Source organism: Oryx dammah, unplaced genomic scaffold, assembly GCF_014754425.2.
Source record: "Oryx dammah isolate SB20612 unplaced genomic scaffold, SCBI_Odam_1.1 HiC_scaffold_8, whole genome shotgun sequence".
NCBI classification, from domain to species: domain Eukaryota; kingdom Metazoa; phylum Chordata; class Mammalia; order Artiodactyla; family Bovidae; genus Oryx; species Oryx dammah.
Genome location: NW_024070192.1, coordinates 31812210 through 31830994, shown reverse-complemented (window position 1 = coordinate 31830994; position 18785 = coordinate 31812210). Strand labels below are relative to the sequence as shown.

Genomic DNA, 18785 nt, shown 5'->3' with positions numbered 1-18785 from the left:
TGCATAAGACTCTGTACTTCCAAGGCAGGGCATGCAGGTTCCATCCCTGGATGCGGAACTAGGATCCCACATGCCTGGAGGTGCAGGCAAAAAGAAATTAATAATCAAACATGGCACCAACTTTGATGCCCACTGGGGGGCAGTTCATAAACCCCACAGAAGCTGGTGCTTCAGCCAGTGGGCAAAGGAGAATTAGCCATTTGGAAAAAGAGAAGTGGAAAGCGATGGTATTCCAGGCAAGGGAAGCAGAACATGAAGAGAGATGGGAATGAAAACATAACACAGAGCTGGAGGACTGCACATGGTGTGAGTGGGATGCAGAATGCGGGAGGTGAGGAGGGAGAGGTCCAGATGACTAGGCTTAGACCCTGAGTGAGCACTGCGGAGTCCCAGCCTGAGAACAGCATCATGTAGACACTACTCTTGTGACTGCAGAGAACCAAGTGGATCAAGGTAGACTCAAGGCAGGGGCTCCATGGCGATGGAGGGCAGAGTGATTGCAACAGTCCAGGTGAGAAGCAGGAGGCCTGAACTGAAGCCGTTGTGAGCATGGAAAGAGGACGATGGATGTGAGGGACACTCAGGAGGGAGAATCAGGAGGACTGAGTGAATTATGGGAGCTGGAAGAATCGTCACTCAGTCATGTCCGACTCTTTGCAACCTCATGGACTGTGACCCACCAGACTCTTCTGTCTATGGGATTCTCCAGGCAAGAATACTGGAGTAGGTAGCCATTCCCTTCTCCAGGGGTTCTTCCCAATGCAGGGATCAAATCTGGGTCTCTTGCACTGCAGACAGATTCTTTTACCATCTGATCCACCAGGGACAGATCCAAGCGTAATTCTCTGTCTTCTGTCTGGACCAGCAAGTGGAAGGGCACATGTTTTGCTGCTCCTTAGATGGGCCCATGGGATGGGAAAGGTCACCAGGTCAGAAGGAACAGGCTGAGTTACAATACCCTTAGGGTTTCAAGCACAGGTGTGTCACTGCTCCTTATATGTGCAGTTATGGGGCCGAGGTTGATGTTTACCAGCTTCTCATGTCCCAAGAAATCATTTAAGTCACTTATTCCTCTTTCTGTCTGTGCCCACATCTAGGGCAGGCCCAAATCCTTTTTTCTAAGATCACACACATGAGCACCCTATTTCCATTTCTCTTAATTATAGCCTTGCCCTTCCAGACTTTCTAGGCATTTCTCTTTTAGATTAAAATACTTGTGCATTATTATTTCAATTTCAAAGACTAACTACACCCTTTTCCCTCCTATTACTTTCTTGTTCTCACATTGTATTGTTCCCCCAGGCTTTGGAGAACTGCTTCAAGTTTATTAGGTGCATTAATCAGGTCTGTGAATATCCTGACAGGTTGCACCAAGCTTTGAAATGGGAAGTGGGCTATTGGCTCCCCTGTCTGGAGGTTCCTTTCCCTACTTAGGTCAAATTAACTTTTATATGAGTTCAGCTATAGGGAATAAATGTCAGCAGATTCAAACCATAAACAAAAATTATGCCACAGGGCAAATGAAGTTTGGAATAGGTTTGACAAATGATCACCTCTTACAAATATTTGAGGATCCAATATTGATTCAAGGATGTTTGTAGGCACTGTGGAAAGAAACGTTAGGATGATCATTTATTATCTTCTGTGCCTACCCCCCAACACTCTGATAACTCCTGTCTTACCTACTATTTCTGAGCTATTCTCTGTTAATAAATTAAACAGAATGTGGGCTTTTAGAATCTGCCTGATATATACTAACACCAAGAAGCCAAGTTCACTTTCCACATTCACTCTAGTCAAGATAAAAGGTAGAACCAACATGTTCCAACAATTAGTCTTCAAAAGAATGTGCAGAAGGAACCTTCATGCTGGGTAATCTTTCCTGATGGCTCACTTGCCATGAGGATGTTACCTTCCTTTCCTTCTAATTCTTTCTCCACTGCTCTCATAGAGGAGAAAGGTCCTTGTCTATACAGACAGAGGGCCCTCTTCAACTCTGAGAACTCCAGGCCCATCTGAAGCCCTCGCTGGCTGGACAACAGTGAAGATACATGATGGTATTCAGTCTTAAGACGAAAATCCACCACCAGAGCATGCCAGCCAAAACTATTTAGATGGAACAAGCGGGAATCAAACGTAGCAAGCATCAAAGTTAATCTGACACTAATTTAATGGTATGCATAACTGTTATTGTGTTGCATGGCAATTAGGCTTAAGTGGTGAGCGGTTCAGGTAAATGACTTTAATTAGGATTACTTTCCATCCGTCAAGTCAAATATTGCCAGAGACAATTGAGAGAAGAGACAGTTCAAGGAAAGTTTCTTGCATGTCATTATCTTCCCACCAAACAACACACACACACGACTGCAAGAGATGGCCAATTCTCTGGTCATTCCTCTTCCCTCTCAACTTCTTTACATTGGACTCCAAGGTTCCTTATTCTAATTTTAGAGAAAGATGGTGTTCACACTTAAGTCATGGTATCCCCAATATCTGGGGCTTCTCAGGTGGTGCTAGTGGTAAAGAACCTGCCTGCCAATGCAGGTGGCATAAGAGATGCAGTTTCGATCCCTGGGTTGGGAAGATCCCCTGGAGGAGGGCATGGCACCCCACTCCAGTGTTCTTGCCTGGAGAATCCCACGGACCGAGGAGCCTGGCGGGCTGCAGTCCGTGGGGTTGCGTGGAGGAAGGCACAGCTGAAGTGACTTAGCATGCACGTATGCATCCCCAACATCTAGCTACCCCTCAAGCACACAGAAACAGGAAGACCTGAGACTGGGGATGGGAAGAAGGGATACAGGGAGGCTGGGGAAGAAAACCAGAGGCTCCTTGCAGGTTGTCCTGGGTGCTCCTGACCCACATGGGAACCTGTGAATGAGCAGTTCTTACATCAGAGAAGAGGTTGTGCCAGGAGTGTGGGTTGAAGGGGGCAGAACATAAAGGGGGTTCGTGGGGTGAGGACCAGGAGCAGCAGTGGGAGTCCTGAGCGTGGGGAGGAGAGGAGGAAAGATGAACTGTGAAGTTGCTGTAGTGTTTACAGGAGTCGGTGGTGCTCCCACCCAGAGGCACTGCTTCCTGAAGGTGGTGCAGGCCGTTAGCTGAACCTCACCACAGAGAAGGAAGCCAGCCCGGGGACTCTGAAAATTGCTGTTACCCGCTATTTACAATAGCCAGGACGTGGAAGCAACCTAGATGTCCATCAGCAGGTGGATGGTAAAGAAGCTATGGTACATATAAGTGTTAGTCGCTCAGTTGTGTCTGACTCTTTGTGAACCCATGGACTGTAGCCTGCCAGGCTCTTCTACCCATGGAATTCTCCAGGCAGGAATACTGGAGTGGGTAGCCGTTCCCTTCTCCAGGGGATCTTCCTGACCCAGGGATCAAACCCATGCCTCTTGTGTCTCCTGCTTTGCAGGCAGATTCTTTACCACCTGAGCCCCCAGGGAAGCCCCAGTGGAATACTCAGTTCAGTTCAGTTCAGTCGCTGAGTTGTGTCCGACTCTTTGCGACCCCATGAATCGCAGCACGCCAGGCCTCCCTGTCCATCACCAACTCCCGGAGCTCACGCAGACTCTCATCCATCGAGTCCGTGATGCCATCCAGCCATCTCATCCTCTGTCATCCCCTTCTCCTCCTGCCCCCAATCCCTCCCAGCATCAGTCTTTTCCAATGAGTCAACTCTTCGCATGAGGTGGCCAAAGTACTGGAGTTCTATTACTCAGCCATAAAAAGGAATGCATTTGAGTCAGTTCTGGTGAGGTCAGTGAACCTAGAGCCTGTTATACAAAGTGGAATAAGTCAGAAAGAGAAAAACAAATATTGTATATTAACGCATATATATGGAACCTAGGAAAATGGTACTGATGAACCTATTTGCAAGCCAGGAATAGAGACTCAGACATAGAGAATAGATTGATGGACACAGCCAGGGAAGGAGAGGGTGGGATGAATTGAGGGAGAAGCATTGAAATACATACATTACTGTGTGTAAAACAGATACCTCCTGGTGTGATCTTTGCCTTCACAGCCTCTGCAGTAACAGGACAATGCTCTTTTGTGTCAAGTGGGCTGGACACCAACAAGTGAAACAGAGTCTAAAGGGGGCTCAAACAAAGGGTTATTCCCCAACTGGACCTGGGGACGTGAGGAGTATTTTTCTTACCCTCTCAGATGTAGAGGGCTTCTCTGATGTTTCAGTGGGTAAAGGATCCGCCTGCAATGCAGGAGACATGGGAGATGCGAGTTCAATCCCTGATTCCCTGGAGTAGGAAAGGGCAGCCCACTGTAGTATTCTTGCCTGAAAAATCCCATGGACAGCGGAGCCTGATGGACCACAGTCCAAAGCGTTGCAAGGACTTGGACATGACTGAGCACAGATGGATGTAGAACACACCCAGACAGGACGTTCCTCTTGAGCCATCCTTCCTCCTGCCGGTTATGCTCATCCCACTCTGACCTACCCTGACAATCTTTCCTTCACAAGCTTTGCTGAAAGTCCCTGCTCTTTGCTAAAACACTAAGGATGCACAGCAAAAAAGACACAGATGTGTATAGCGGACTTTTGGACTCAGAGGGAGAGGGAGAGGGTGAGATGATTTGGGAGAATGGCATTGAAACATGTATAGTATCATGTAAGAATCGAATTGCCAGTCTATGTCCGATGCAGGATACGGCACGCTTGGGGCTGGTACACGGGGATGACCCAGAGAGATGTTGTGGGGAGGGAGGTGGGTGGGGGGTTCATGTTTGGGAACGCATGTACACCCGTGGTGGATTCATGTCAATGTATGGCAAAACCAATACAGAATTGTAAAGTAAAATTTAAAAAAATTAATTAATTAATTAAAAAATAAAATAAAGGTTCGAGCTGCCGTGGCTCTGGTGATTCTAGGAGATGGTCCCTGAGTTCTCCACTGATAAAGGGGAAACATCATGTCTTGTCTTGCAGGTTTGATAGCATTGACCCTCATCAGACGCTGGATGCCTGGCACCTGAAGACCCAGCAGATGGAGTCCACCATGGCCTCCATTTCCGCGTCTGCCAGCTTGTTTGAAGTCACCATCCCTGACTATAAGCAGCTGCGCCAGTGCAGGAAGGAGATGTGCCAGCTGAAGGAGCTCTGGGACACGACTGAGATGGTGACCTCCAGCATCCATGCCTGGGAGACCACCAGGTGGAAGGATATCGACGTGGAGGCCATGGACTTGGAGTGCAAAAAGTTTGCCAGGAACATCCGGAACCTTGACAAGGAGGTCAGGGCCTGGGAGGCCTTCACAGGCCTGGAGAGCACCGTGCTGGACACCCTGACCTCCCTGAGGGCTGTGGCCGAGCTGCAGAACCCGGCCATCCGGGAGCGGCACTGGAGGCAGCTGATGCAGGCCACGGGCGTGACCTTCACCATGGATGAGGGCACCACCCTGGCCCACCTCCTGCAGCTGCAGCTGCACCACTTTGAGGACGAGGTCCGGGGCATTGTGGACAGAGCCGTGAAAGAGCTGGGCATGGAGAAGGTGCTGAAGGAGCTGCAGACCACCTGGGCTGGCATGGAATTCCAGTACGAGCCCCACCCACGGACCTGTGTGCCCCTGCTGCAGTCCGACGAGGACCTCATCGAGGTTCTGGAGGATAACCAGGTCCAGCTTCAGAACCTGATGGTGTCCAAGCACGTTGCCTTCTTCCTGGAGGACGTGTCAGGCTGGCAGAAGAAGCTGTCCACCGCCGACGCCGTCATCTCCATCTGGTATGACGTGCAGCGCACATGGTCTCACCTAGAAAGCATATTCATCGGATCTGAAGATATCCGGGCTCAGCTGCCCCAGGTACCTGCTACAGAAACCTGCTCCCTCTGTTCCCAACTCCCAGTCAAGGGACAGTCCCCCAGCCCCTGCATCCTCTGCACCATTCCTTCTCTGCCTCCCTGCCTTGGCTTCACCCAGGGGCTTCTCCAACAATCATAGACCTTCCAAAACACCAAAAGCCAGGCATAGGAAAAGAGAGAAGGTAAAACGCCTGCCAGTCAGCTTGTTCTTGGGCTTCCCTGGTGGCTCAGTGGTAGAGAATCCACCAGCCAAAGCAGGAGTCCCAGGAGACGCGGGTTCAATCCCTGGATCGGGAAGATCCCCTGGAGGAGGAAATGGCAACCCGCTCCAGTATTCTTGCCTGGGAAATCCCATGGGCAGAGGAGACTGGTGGGCTACAGTCCATGGGGTCTCAGAGTGGGACTTGACTAAACAACAACAAACAGTTTGTTCTTAGATGGGTAGGAAAAAGAAAGGAGAACCTGGTTTAAAAAACAAAAGAAGTGTACCGGAGAAAGGAGGTCAGAAATAGGAGCTGCTCTTGTGTTGCTCTACACTAATCACAGTGTGGGTACCGACTGGGAACCAGCATCATTTCCAGGCAAGCTGAGTTCCTTCTCTGCAATGAGCTATTCCCTCCGGCCTGTGCCAGCAGGCTCAAACACTAGTCTTCAGCTAAGCATTAAATGAGGAATTTCTCTAAGATATGCATTCTTCTCATTACTACCTTTCTAATTTGTTTGCCCCGTCTAATTGTCCTAATTAATGTGCCATTAATGTACCCCCTCTCTCAGTGGACTCTAATTCATTAAAAAAAAAAGATTTTTGCGGACTTATTCCATATCCCAGTCCAGTATTCTGGCCTGGAAAATTCCATGGACAGAGGAGCCTGATGGGCTACAGTCCATGGGGTCGCAAAGAGTCGGACATGACTAAGCGAATAACACTTCCATATCCCTCAGCACAGTGAGTTCTTTGCTTGCAAATTAGTTTGATTCCAGAATGTCACATGTTGTCCAGACCTTGTTTCAGAGTTAAAGCACATTCTATCAAATCATATTTTTCCAGCTCATCCCACAAAAACACATTTAGTATAATGATGCAGATTAAAGTTTGTACATCTGCAATGAAAAATAACAAAATAATTCCACTAAACTACTGTCATGAAACAAAATCAAATAAGCCAGATTTTATTCGTCTCCAATGCTGATGATTGAGGAAGGGCAAGTTTGATGAGAAGTGGGGGAGAATGTACGTGGAGACTTATGCAGGCATTTTAAAAGAAGCATTTGAGAATTTACATAAAAAATAATAAATAATTCATATCATTAACTTCTCAGGTTTATGTGTAAATACATTTGTCTTCTTTGTAGTGACAATATGATAACAAAGACAACTCTGAAATACAACAAATCAGTCATCATGTTACACCCTAACTAGTAAATATTTTCATTCACTATGAATATTTTCCACCTTTTGTTCACATATATACATGTTTTTCCACAATTGCTCTCAGGGTAATTACAATTTTCCAGTCAGTTCTTTTCATTTCAGACATTTATGTCAGATATTTCTGATGTGTCTGCATGCTCAGTCCCTCAGTAATGTTCTGACTGTTTGTGACCCTATGGACTGTAGCCCGCCAGGTTGCTTTGTCCATGGGATTCTCCAGGCAAGAATACCGGAGTGGATTGCCATTTCCTTCGCCAGGGAATATTCTTGGACCAGGGATTGAAGCTGTGTCTCTTATGTCGATTTCATTGGCAGATAGATTCTTTACCACGGAGTCGCCTGGGAAGTCCCTCATTCTTGATCCTTCCTTCCTATTGATCTGTCTCATTTTTGGCTGTGCCGCGTCTTCTCTGCTTGGCTTGTGCTTCCTCTAGTTGCTGTGCACAGGTTCCTCATTGCGGTGGCTTTGCTAGTTGCACAGTATGGACTCTAGGCATTTGAGCTTCAGTAGTTGTGGCTCACAGGCTTGGCTGCCCCGATGCACGTGGAATCTTCCTGGACCGGGGTTGGAACCCGTGTCCCTTGGCAGGCAGACTCCTATCCCACTGCACCACCAGGAAAATCTTCTGATGATTCTATAATCTTAATAATTTTTCATTTTTAACTGGTGAAAGATACCTCATTTAAGGAATCGTAATTTAAGTCTTGATAGGAGAGAGGCATGGGTCACAGAGGTCCCAGCAGACTGTGGCCAGCAGCCCAGCCTTGAGTCCACCCTCTCAAGGACCTTAGGGAAGTTTCTTGAACTCGCAGTGCCCTGGTTTTCTCATCTGTAAATTGGGACTGAGCCCAGTCCCTACATCCAGAAGTTCATTAAAGCTGAATGTTCAGCACATACCATTATGATTGCTGTTATGTAATCATAACCACACAAGTTCTCACCAGGTACCAGGTGTTGGGCTGAGGTGCTTTGCATTTAGTGTTGTCTCAGTCATTTCAACAGCACTGTGAGAGTGTGTGTATTTGGGGAAAGTGATAATATTTAATTACTTTGCACATCACAGGCTTCCCCAGTGACTCAGATGGTAAAGTGTCCACCTGCCAATGCAGGAGACGTGAGTTTGATCCCTGAGTCAAGAAGCTCCCTTGGAGAAGGGAATGGCTACCCACGCCAGTATTCTTGCCTGGAGGATGCCTTGGACATAGAAACCTGGCAGGCCACAGTCCTTGGGGTCACAGAGATTTGGACATGACTGAGCAAGTGACACTTTCACTTTCACTTTGACATCATAATAGCACCTTTGCTGCCGAAATGCTTACTTTGGTTATAGAAACCTTTGCTTGGGCCCAGAAAGCACATAGGATCCACCATCTGCCTGACTTAGGAATTATGTAGTTTATGCCAACAGATCTCAAAGTGTGGTCTGATGACCTCTGGCAAGGGGTCCCTGAGACCTATCCAGGGGATCCTCAAGGTCAAAACTATCTTAATAATACTACTAAAATGGCATTTGCTGTTTTCACTCGTTCTTCTATTAGCACACAGTGGAATTTTCCAGAGGCTACATGGTGTGATATCACAACACACTGGAAGCAGAAGCAGGGAGGAGAATCTGGCCATCTTCTAAGTCAGATATTAAAGAGAATTGGCAAAAAAAAAATGTGCAGTGATGCCACTTTTTCCTCTAAGTTATATTGTTTTGGAAAATATACTTATTTTGAATTAAAATATGTGTTATATTAACATAATGTGCTTATTACTGTAATTTTAAATGAATTGACAAATATTTTTTAATGTTTCTCAACTTAAGCTTCCATTGTAGAATATGCATTGATAGATGTAATAATATTACCTAATAAATGAAAGCTGTTTGCACTCCGCAGTAAGTTTTACAAACATGAAGGGGTTTCAAGACCAAAATGTGTGAGAACCACTGATTCAAGCTAAAGGTATTTCCTCCTTTGTGCCTAATCTCTGTGTTATACAACTTAGAAGCAGTTTTCAAAAGCAGGGTTGGTACATGAGGGTAGCTTCTTGGAGTTGAAAGGAGTGGGGGTTAATTTTTTCCACACTTTAATTTGCAGGATTCTAAAAGATTTGAAGGCATCGACATAGACTTTAAAGAGTTAGCTTATGATGCTCGGAAAACTCCAAATGTAGTAGAAGCCACCAACAAGCCAGGTCTTTACGAAAAGCTGGAAGATATTCAGAGCAGGTGATTCTCGGTGTGCAGCTGCCTTTGTAATAGAGAGGCTGTCTTTGTCTCTCAGGTCCTTAACCTTAGTTAACTGCCCGAGTGAGAGAGTAAGCACGTGTGCCTGGTCGTGTAGCTTGATTTGCCTGTGTGCTTGGGTAATATGGGATATTGTTAGAGGTGTTTATTCTGATTGAAATGTACTAGTAGGGGTGTATGCACATGCCCACAGATGTTCCATGTATACATCACTCCTGAGGGTAATCCACAAGTCACACTCATTTGCATTTAGGTAACGTCCACATGCCTCTGGATCCTGGCAAACCTAACAAGGAAATTCTCTGTGCCCTCAGGCTGTGCCTGTGTGAGAAGGCCCTGGCGGAGTACCTGGACACCAAAAGGCTTGCCTTCCCCAGGTTTTACTTCCTCTCCTCTTCTGATCTTCTAGACATTCTTTCCAACGGAACAGCCCCTCAACAGGTAAGCGGGGAAAGTGCTTGTAGAAAGTCAGAAGGATTGAGATGCTCCAGCAGGAGAGTTTCAAGTTCCCCATTATGCTCCATCAAGCAATGTATCTATTTGACCTATGTTGCCGTCAGCACGGTCCCTAACCTCATCTCTGGCTACCTGCTTTTTTTATATGGACCATTTTTAAAGTCTTTATTGAATTTGTTATGATATCACTTCTGTTTTACGTTTTGGTTTCTTGGCCGTGAGGCAGATGGGATCTCAGGTCCCTGACCAGGGGTTGAACCCACACCACCTGCATTGGAAGGCAAAGTCTTAACCAGTGGACCGCCTGAGAAACCTCTACATGGTATTTCTATTCCGGTTACGTGGATAATTTTTTTCCTCTGATTCATCATATTTCCATAGGTTGAGATTATTATCTTCATCTATTCATACATTTTTGTACATATTTATACACTTTTTTTCTCTCTTAGTCCTCTTTCTTGGCATTCTTCCATGTCCCTCAGATTTATCCACCATATTTAAGTTGTGTGTGTTTATTTGGTCCTTTTGTGTTGCTAACACTGTTAAAAACTACACTGCACCATTTGTTTTCTTTATTTTTCTACCTCTACCAATTCTTCTTCTCTTCTACCTCAAATTTTATAGAGTTCATGTTTCTTTCATTTAATTGAAAGCAAAACAAGGTGATATTTTTTCATCACTACTTCTGTTTCCTGTATTAAGCTTCTTTTATGTATATATATGCTTTTACTCTATTTCTTGAGTCTGGCTCTCTCCTTCTTTTAAGTTGTGGGATAATTTCATGGGTCTTGTGTTAATTGTGTCTGTTGCTTTAATCCACTCTTTGTTCTTGTATAAAGAAAAGTCTATCTCTATCATTTGTTCCAAGTCCCTGGGTGGGATCTCCTCCAGCACCTTCAGTTTAATTCAGTACTCTTAGAATTTCTCCCAACATCTCATACGCGAGAGAGCTCATTGCCATAAATGAAAGGGTTAAAACTCACAGTTCTCAGGAGGCCCCTGTATTAAAAAAAAAAAAAAAACTCTACCTGGGGCAGCTTCCTGTTTGTCATTTCTTCTTCACCTGCTGTTCTTCTAACCTCAGGACCACAGTGTGGTTCTATCTGGCATCCTTCTAGGATTACTGCCCAAGGCATCATGCCTCCGTATCATGAGATGCCATGCTTGGGAGAAGCTCTGGCACAACCAGGCTTTCTGCCTGGTGTGAGTTTGCTGGCCCTTGCTCTGGACCCTCCAGAGGCTGGTCTCCTGCCTCAAAGTGGTTCCTACATCTGAGCGACTTCTTCCACAGGCCATGGTCGCCACTGATCCTCCAGATTTGGGCATGTTAGCAGCAGCAGCGGCAGCATTCACCTGTAGACTCTCCTGTGCCTACCCTCCTGTGGCACAGTAGTGTTTTCTTAGGAAGAGGGGGCTTATGAATTAGTTACTGCCCCAGTCTGTTCCCATCCGTAGTAGACTAGGCAGAAATTAATCAAACCTTTGTGGCTTCATTGGTTTGTAGTTGACGCATGTTGCCCACTAGATCTATATTCCCTTTTATCCAGTCCAACTAAATCCCATCTTCACATCTTCATCATTCCCTAGCTTCCTTCTAAACGCTTGGTACCCAACATTTTAATGGTTGTCACAGGGTAGCCCTTTAAGCAATACGACAATAATAAGTAGCTTCTAAGCAATAATCATAAGTGACTTCCTGGACATGCTCTCCACTTATAGGTTCAACGCCACCTTTCCAAACTCTTTGACAATATGGCCAAGATGCAGTTCCGGCTAGACTCCAGTGAGAAGCCAACCAAGACCAGCCTTGGCATGTACAGCAAGGAAGGGGAATATGTGGCCTTCAGCGAGCCCTGTGACTGCAGTGGGCAGGTAACACATGCCTCGCTCTCTCAAGTGTCTGCAGTCAAGCGTCAGCCTTCAGAACGGCCTTTGTGCCCTTGAACCAGAACTGCTGTCTGTGCCCGGGGACTGCCCAGTCCTCTGACTTGAACCGACATCAGAGCAGCTTCCAGCACCCACTTTCCTCCCCCTGGGAAGGACACACGTCAATACCTATATATCTTCCTCACTCAAAGTCCTGTGCAGAGAGCAATAAAATGCACATGAACAACTCCCTGAGTCAACAAGAAAATGGTTTGGAAATGATTAGCGGCACCAGGAGACTTTAACATGACAAGCCCTGGAGCACCCCACTGGGGAATCTGGGTCACTGACACCTTCCCTGGGAGAAAATGACCTTTGAAATCAACCATAAACCTGAGCGTTCACTTCTCTGTACACATACACCTCCTACAGCCCTACCCCGTGGAGAGCCCACCACCACCCTGCTCCAGAAGCTACCAACTCCACATCTCTCCAGCACAGTTCAAGAAACACAAAACATGGCACCCTTCTCTCCTTAACCCTCCAGCCTGTCTTTCACCATCTTTGCTAAAGTAGACAAGCCTGTCTTTGTTCATTATCCTACTCCATTTTTCTCCTTTGCTTCTTTTTTCTCTTCTCTTTCTTTCCCTTCCATTTTCTCTGTGCTGTTCTCCGTCATGTCCCACTCTTCGCAACCCCAAGGACTGCAGCCCACCAGGCTTCTCTGTCCATGGGATTTCCCAGGTAAGAATACTGGAGTGGGTTGCCATTTCCTACTCCAGGGGATCTTCCTGACCCAGGGATCCAACTCAAGCCTTTTGAGTCTCCTGCATTGGCAGGTGTATTCTTTACCATTAGTGCCACCTGGGAAGCCCCTGTTATCCTAAATATCCAAAGAAACATGGTCCCTGGGGTGCTAATCCAGTCCAGAGTAAAGCCTGGAGGAAAGATCTTCAAAATTCCACCTTCATCCAAATGCATCTTGGAAAGCAACTCTAGCATCTGAAAATAGACATTCTCAGTTTTATGAAAGGGACATTGGAGTTTGAGTCAAACCTTGGGTGTGCTTTCTGTAGACTCAGAAAGCATTTAGTTGGAAATTATAATCCATATGCACCGTGGACAAGGTCATGAGAATTCACTGACTTATTTACACCCCTGGGTCAGGAAGATCCCTTGTAGTAGGAAATGGCAACCCACTCCAGTTTCCTTGCTTGGGAAATCCCCCTGCCACCCCCGTTGTTAATTGAGCCTCGGTCTCAACTACCATTGCCCTGCGTTGCACAAACAAACGGTTTCCCTGTGCCTTCTGGCAACCATTTGGGGTTGCACATCTTGCCTGGGCTCATCTTCCTCACTACCTCCATCTGAGTGGAAGAAAACGTGTATCACTGAGCACATCTTCTTAGGAACCCCGAGTCTAACCCCAAGTTCTTCTTCCAGGTAGAAGTATGGCTGAACCACGTGCTGGCTCACATGAAGGCCACGGTGAGGCACGAAATGACAGAAGGTATAACTGCCTACGAAGAAAAGCCCAGGGAACAGTGGCTCTTTGACTACCCGGCTCAGGTATCCTCTGATCCATCCTCACCCGCTCTCCTCCTCCGTGGCCCCTGTCAGCCTCCTGGGGCTGCCAGGCTCACCCATGCTTCAGGGTCAGGAGAGGCTGGTCGGAAGGGGTCAGCAGGAGGGACCAGGGAATTGTTAGCCACGACCCAATTCAGCAGTTGCCTTGGGGCATTAAGGGTTGTCCATTTTACTCCATTAGCTGCATACAGCAGGGAGAACACAGAGACAGTTCAACTCACTGAGCCAGCTCTCTTTGCATGTGCTAAGCTCTTTGCTGAGCACAGGAGACACCAGCAGGAAACAAGACAATGTAATCCCCCCCTGATGGAGTTTACAGACTGGTGTGGAAGTCAGCCGCCTAAAGATGGGACCTGGTATGATGGTAAAGGAAAGTCAGGGTCCTCTGGGAGCTGGGTAATGGGGTCTGGGGATGACCCTCGTGAAGACATGATTCTAGGCTGAGGTTTGAAAGAGGAGTTGGCAGGTGAAAGATAGAGGGAAGAACACCCAAGTATGGGAAAGACTGTGGACAAAGGCTCAGATGCAAGGGAGAGTCTAATGTGTTTGAAGCATGAGCGTGGTTGAAGCAGGAGTAACAGGTGGAAGGAGCAAGGGGCAGCAGATGGATTCAGGGGAGGAAACTGGAACATAGTCCTTATAGACCATGCTTGGGAGTGATGTGATTCCAAGATATATCTAAGTCCTTTCCCGGGATCTCAGGAGGGTAATAGAAGAAAGAGGGGGAGCTAATGAGGTTACTTGTTAATGACCTTGGCTGCAATACACCACCCCTCCCTTCCCTGTTAATGTCTAGTATTGGGCTGGCCGAGAAGTTCATTTGGGTTTTTCTATAACATCCTACGGAAAAACCCAAACAAACTCTTTGGCCAACCCAATACTACTGGTGGTACATTTGGGGGTTATAGATATCTGGTGGTGATTGAAGCCATAGGAGTTAGGTAAGATTGTGTAGACCGAGCTGAGGCTGCAGATCAAACCCACGAGCATCATCCAAAGGTTGCATAGGCACAGAGAAACCAGGGCAGCAGAATGAGAAACAGTCCCTTTCCTGATAGAAGGAATACCTGGCTATGGTAATCATGGAAACAAAAACAGAAGGCGTTGATAGCAGGTAAGAGATCAGTTATGCCACACACATCTAAGAGATCAAGCAAAGTAAAGAGGCTAAGGAACATCCATGACCTTGGTGAGGCCATCTCAGTGAAGTGGTAGAGAAGAGATCACACTGCCGGTAGTTGAGAAGGGAGAAGAAGGCGGGAAATGTTGACAGTGAGTGTAGACAGAGCAGAGAAACAAGCCAGTGCTGCAGAAGGGAAGGGGCCTCCCAGGTGGCGCTAGTGGTAAAGAACCCACCTGCCAGTGCAGGAGACATGGGTTCAGTCCCTTGTCGGGAAGATCCCCTGGAGAAGGAGAAGACAACCCAGTCCAGTATTCTTGTCTGGGAAATCCCACGGACAGAGGAACCTGGTGGGCTACAGGAGTCACAAGTACAATTGCACATCACATTCAGACCATTCCGACAAGATTACACTATAGGAGGAACCTCTAAAACAATCCAACATGTCTAAATCCAAAGGCAAAAAAAAAAAAAAAAAACAGGTAAATTCAAGAATAGTACTTTTTTTACTACAACAGAATTCTCTGCTTCACGAAGTGAATAATTCCCACCAGGATTCCTTGTTTGCCTGAATCAGAATTTTGAGGCAAGAAAATGTGTCTCTTCCTGCATTCTGACAGATTCATCTAGAGCAGTGTCTCCTGAGCCGAGAGGGACCACAGAGGATCAGTGTCTCTAAATCCTTCACCACGCAGAATCAAAATTATGCATTTTCCATATTAAATCTTCTGTTTCTCAGCAAGCAGAAGAAAGGTTCATTTAAATCACTCTTTCCAAAAAAAAAAAAAAATCACTCTTTCCATTTATTTATTTTGAATCTCTGAAGAATACAAATCAAAATGTTGTTGTTTGTTTGCTCAGTCATGTCCAACTCTCTGCGACCCCATGGACCATAGCCCACCAGGCTCCCTTGTCCATGGGATTTTTTAGGCAAGAACACTGGAGTGGCTTGCCATTTCCTTCTCCAACAAATCAAAGTGACCACACTGAATTTCAGTGTCATCCTTCCTGACCTGCAACGAGTAGACCTTTCAAAGTTAGAAACACAGATATAAGAACGGACATGTGGACACAGAGCAGAAAGGGGAGAGTGGGATGAATGGGGAGATGGGGTTGATGTGTATACACTACCATGTGTGAAACAGGAAGCTAGTGGGAAGCTGCTGCATAGGACAGGGAGCTCAGCCCTGTGCCCTGTGATGACCAAGAGGGGTGGGATGCGGGGTCCAAGGTGGAGGAGACATATGTATACATATAACTGATGATTCACTTCGTTGTACAGCAGAGACGAACAAGTGTTGTAAAGCAATCAGACTCCAATTTAAAGAAAGAGCAGGCTTTTCAAAGTTAAAAGTTTGAAGAGATGTTTAAAGATATAGTGTAAGTACTATGGGAAAGAAAAAAATCTGCCACACATAATCAGCAATGGCTCACTCAACTAGAATACTTCAACTGTAAGGGCTTCCAGAAGAACAGAGCAAAGACTAAGTATCATTGAGATGTCCACTCAAGACTTTCTTACCCTCCCAGGCGCAGGAAAGGTGCTGTGAACTGGGAAGCAAAAACAGGTCAGTGTAGCAATTTCTAAAAGCTACTAACATTGACCTGAATGAGCCTTTAGCTGTTCTCAACCAAATGGTACATTTTTCAAGAGCAGAAAGGACTCTCCCCACTTGTGTTGTACCCACTTTATATCTCCGAGGACTTAGAAGCACATGTTCAACAGAACAGTGCTGGTGGATGAGGGAGGGAAGGGATGTCCATCACCCACACAATTATATTCTCAGCCCCTGCTGTGTGAGAGTGGGCTGGTTTGAGAGACAGTCCTGGTAATGGCGTTCCTAAGCAACTCTTGGTGCCGTAGGTGGCCCTGACCTGTACCCAGATCTGGTGGACCACAGAGGTGGGCATGGCATTTGCAAGGCTGGAGGAAGGCTATGAGAATGCCATGAAGGACTATTACAAGAAGCAAGTGGCCCAGCTCAAAACCCTCATCACCATGCTCATTGGCCAGCTCTCCAAGGGGGACCGGCAGAAGATCATGACCATATGCACCATCGATGTCCATGCCCGGGACGTGGTGGCCAAGATGATTGCTCAGAAGGTGAGTCTCGGACTCTCAAGAGTACCACTCTGTGGGTAGCTATACCACAAGTATTGGGATTTGGGAGAAGCTCACATATGGCCAAAACACAGGGGCCCCAAACTCTGTACCAGTCAGGGATCTGGGAGAGGATCAAGGTGGCTGCTCCTACCTTTAAAACCCCAGCAAAACAGCATCATCCAAGTGGCTCGTGCTTTCTGTGCCATGTCGGGCAGTGTGCTGCCCTCCTGAATGATGCACAACACCTGGGTCACCCTGAGCCCTGTGCATTCTGCAGCCATGGGGCCACCTCCTACCTGTTGAATCTTGTGATTTACCAACCTACTCTGCCACTCCCTCTCTAGGTAAATAACGCCCAGGCCTTCCTCTGGCTGTCCCAGCTAAGGCACCGATGGGATGACGAGGCCAAACACTGCTTCGCCAACATCTGTGATGCCCAGTTTCTATACTCCTATGAGTACCTGGGAAATACCCCTCGCCTGGTGATCACGCCCTTGACAGACAGGTGAGCACTAGCATCAGCCACTGACACAGGCGCCTTCTGCCGTCTGGCTCTCACCATCCACGGTCACCTGCTATTTGTCCACAAGGTTGCAGGGGGAGGGCCAGACTTAACCCAACAGATGCAAAATAAACTGAAATGGCATAGGACAGAACCCTGATCAGAGCAAACCCCAGAGCAAATCAGTGAGCCATGTCTGTTTGTTTGTTTTTATTTATTTGGCTGTCTTGGGTCTTAGCTGTGGCATACAAGATCTCTCATTGTGGTGCACAGATTCTCTAGTTTTGGCACACAGGCTCGGGAGCACATGGGCTCAGTGGTTATGCCAGGCAGACTAATAGTCACTGGAAATGCAGAGATCACTAAAACTTAAACTCCAGTTTTGTTGAGGGAAATAAGACGTGTAGATAAAAATTTCAGAAGGATAAGGGGAAGGATTTCCCTGGTGGTCAAGTGGCTGGGAGTCTGTGCTGCCAATGAAGGGGGCTCAGGTTTGACCCCTGGTTGGGGAACTATGATGTTGCATGCTGCACTGCACGACCAATAAAAACAAAATTTAAAAAGATCGTGCCGAAGAAATGATGCTTTTGAACTCTGGTGTTGGAGAAGACTCTTGAGAGTCCCTTGGACAGCAAGGTGATCAAATCAGTCAATCCTGAAGGAAATCAGTCCTGAATATTCATTTTAGGGACTGATGCCGAAGCTGAAGCTTTAATTCTCTGCCACCTGATGATAAGAACTGACTCAATGGAAAAGACCTCAACGCTGGGAAACATTGAAGGTGGGAGGAGAAGGGGATGACAGAGGATGAGATGGTTGGATGGCATCACTGACTCGATGGACATGAATTTGAACAAACTCAGGGAAACGGTGAAGGACAGGGAGGCCCGGCGTGCTGCAGTCCATGGGGTCACAAAGAGTTGGACATGACTGAGCAACTGAACTTACTGAAATAAATAGCGCAGGGAAAATGTGCAAGGTCATAGTACAGAATAGGGCACAGAGCCATTCTCTACAAACTTCCAAGTAAGTGACCTCTGAGCACAGGCATCTCAGCCACTGCAGGAACAAGAGGACCAAGAACACTGCAAGGAAGACACTATCTGATCTGGACCCTGAAGGGTATGTAGGACTCTAACAGGGTTTCAGTTGGTTTTAGGATGACTGACAGGATGAAATTGTACAGAAAGCTGTGCACGTGTCACCTTTCCTATTGAAAAGATACACTGTTGTTGTTCAGTCGCTCAGTCGTGTCTGACTCATTGTGACCCCATGGACTGCAGCATGACAGGCTCCCCTTGTCCTCCACTGTTCCCTGGAGTTTGCTCAGATTCATGTCCATTGAATCGGTGATGCTATCTAACCAGCTCATCTTCTGTCACCCCCTTCTCCTTTTGCCATGAGTTGGATCTATACCATTCATTAATTGTTAAAGGGGTCTGGGATGCCCCAAAGTTAAAGAACTACTGATTAGCGTTCTGGTTGGAATTTTGTGGGCAAAGATGCAGATATGGGAAAATTTAAAGCATGTTCTTGGAAGAGGGACTTTGGGGAAAGTAGTCAGGAACAAGCCTGGTAAGATGGGTAAGAGTCTGTGAAATGTGGAAATCATATTCTTTATCCAGTAAGGAGTGATCAACTATTGAAACTTTTTCATCAGAGGAGT

The 18785-nt window shown here is 46.7% G+C and overlaps 1 protein-coding gene across 2 annotated transcripts in view; it reads left to right on the top strand.

The window, feature by feature from the left end:
• Nucleotides 1-18785, top strand: part of DNAH9 (dynein axonemal heavy chain 9) — a 284846-nt gene that overhangs the window by 78389 nt on the left and 187672 nt on the right. For both annotated transcript variants that reach the window (XM_040243337.1, XM_040243338.1), the window contains 7 exons: nt 4949-5819; nt 9336-9466; nt 9799-9925; nt 11660-11812; nt 13250-13375; nt 16378-16617; nt 16962-17122. In XM_040243337.1, coding sequence (XP_040099271.1) covers nt 4949-5819; nt 9336-9466; nt 9799-9925; nt 11660-11812; nt 13250-13375; nt 16378-16617; nt 16962-17122 — 1809 coding nt within the window. The remainder of the gene's footprint in view (nt 1-4948; nt 5820-9335; nt 9467-9798; nt 9926-11659; nt 11813-13249; nt 13376-16377; nt 16618-16961; nt 17123-18785) is intronic.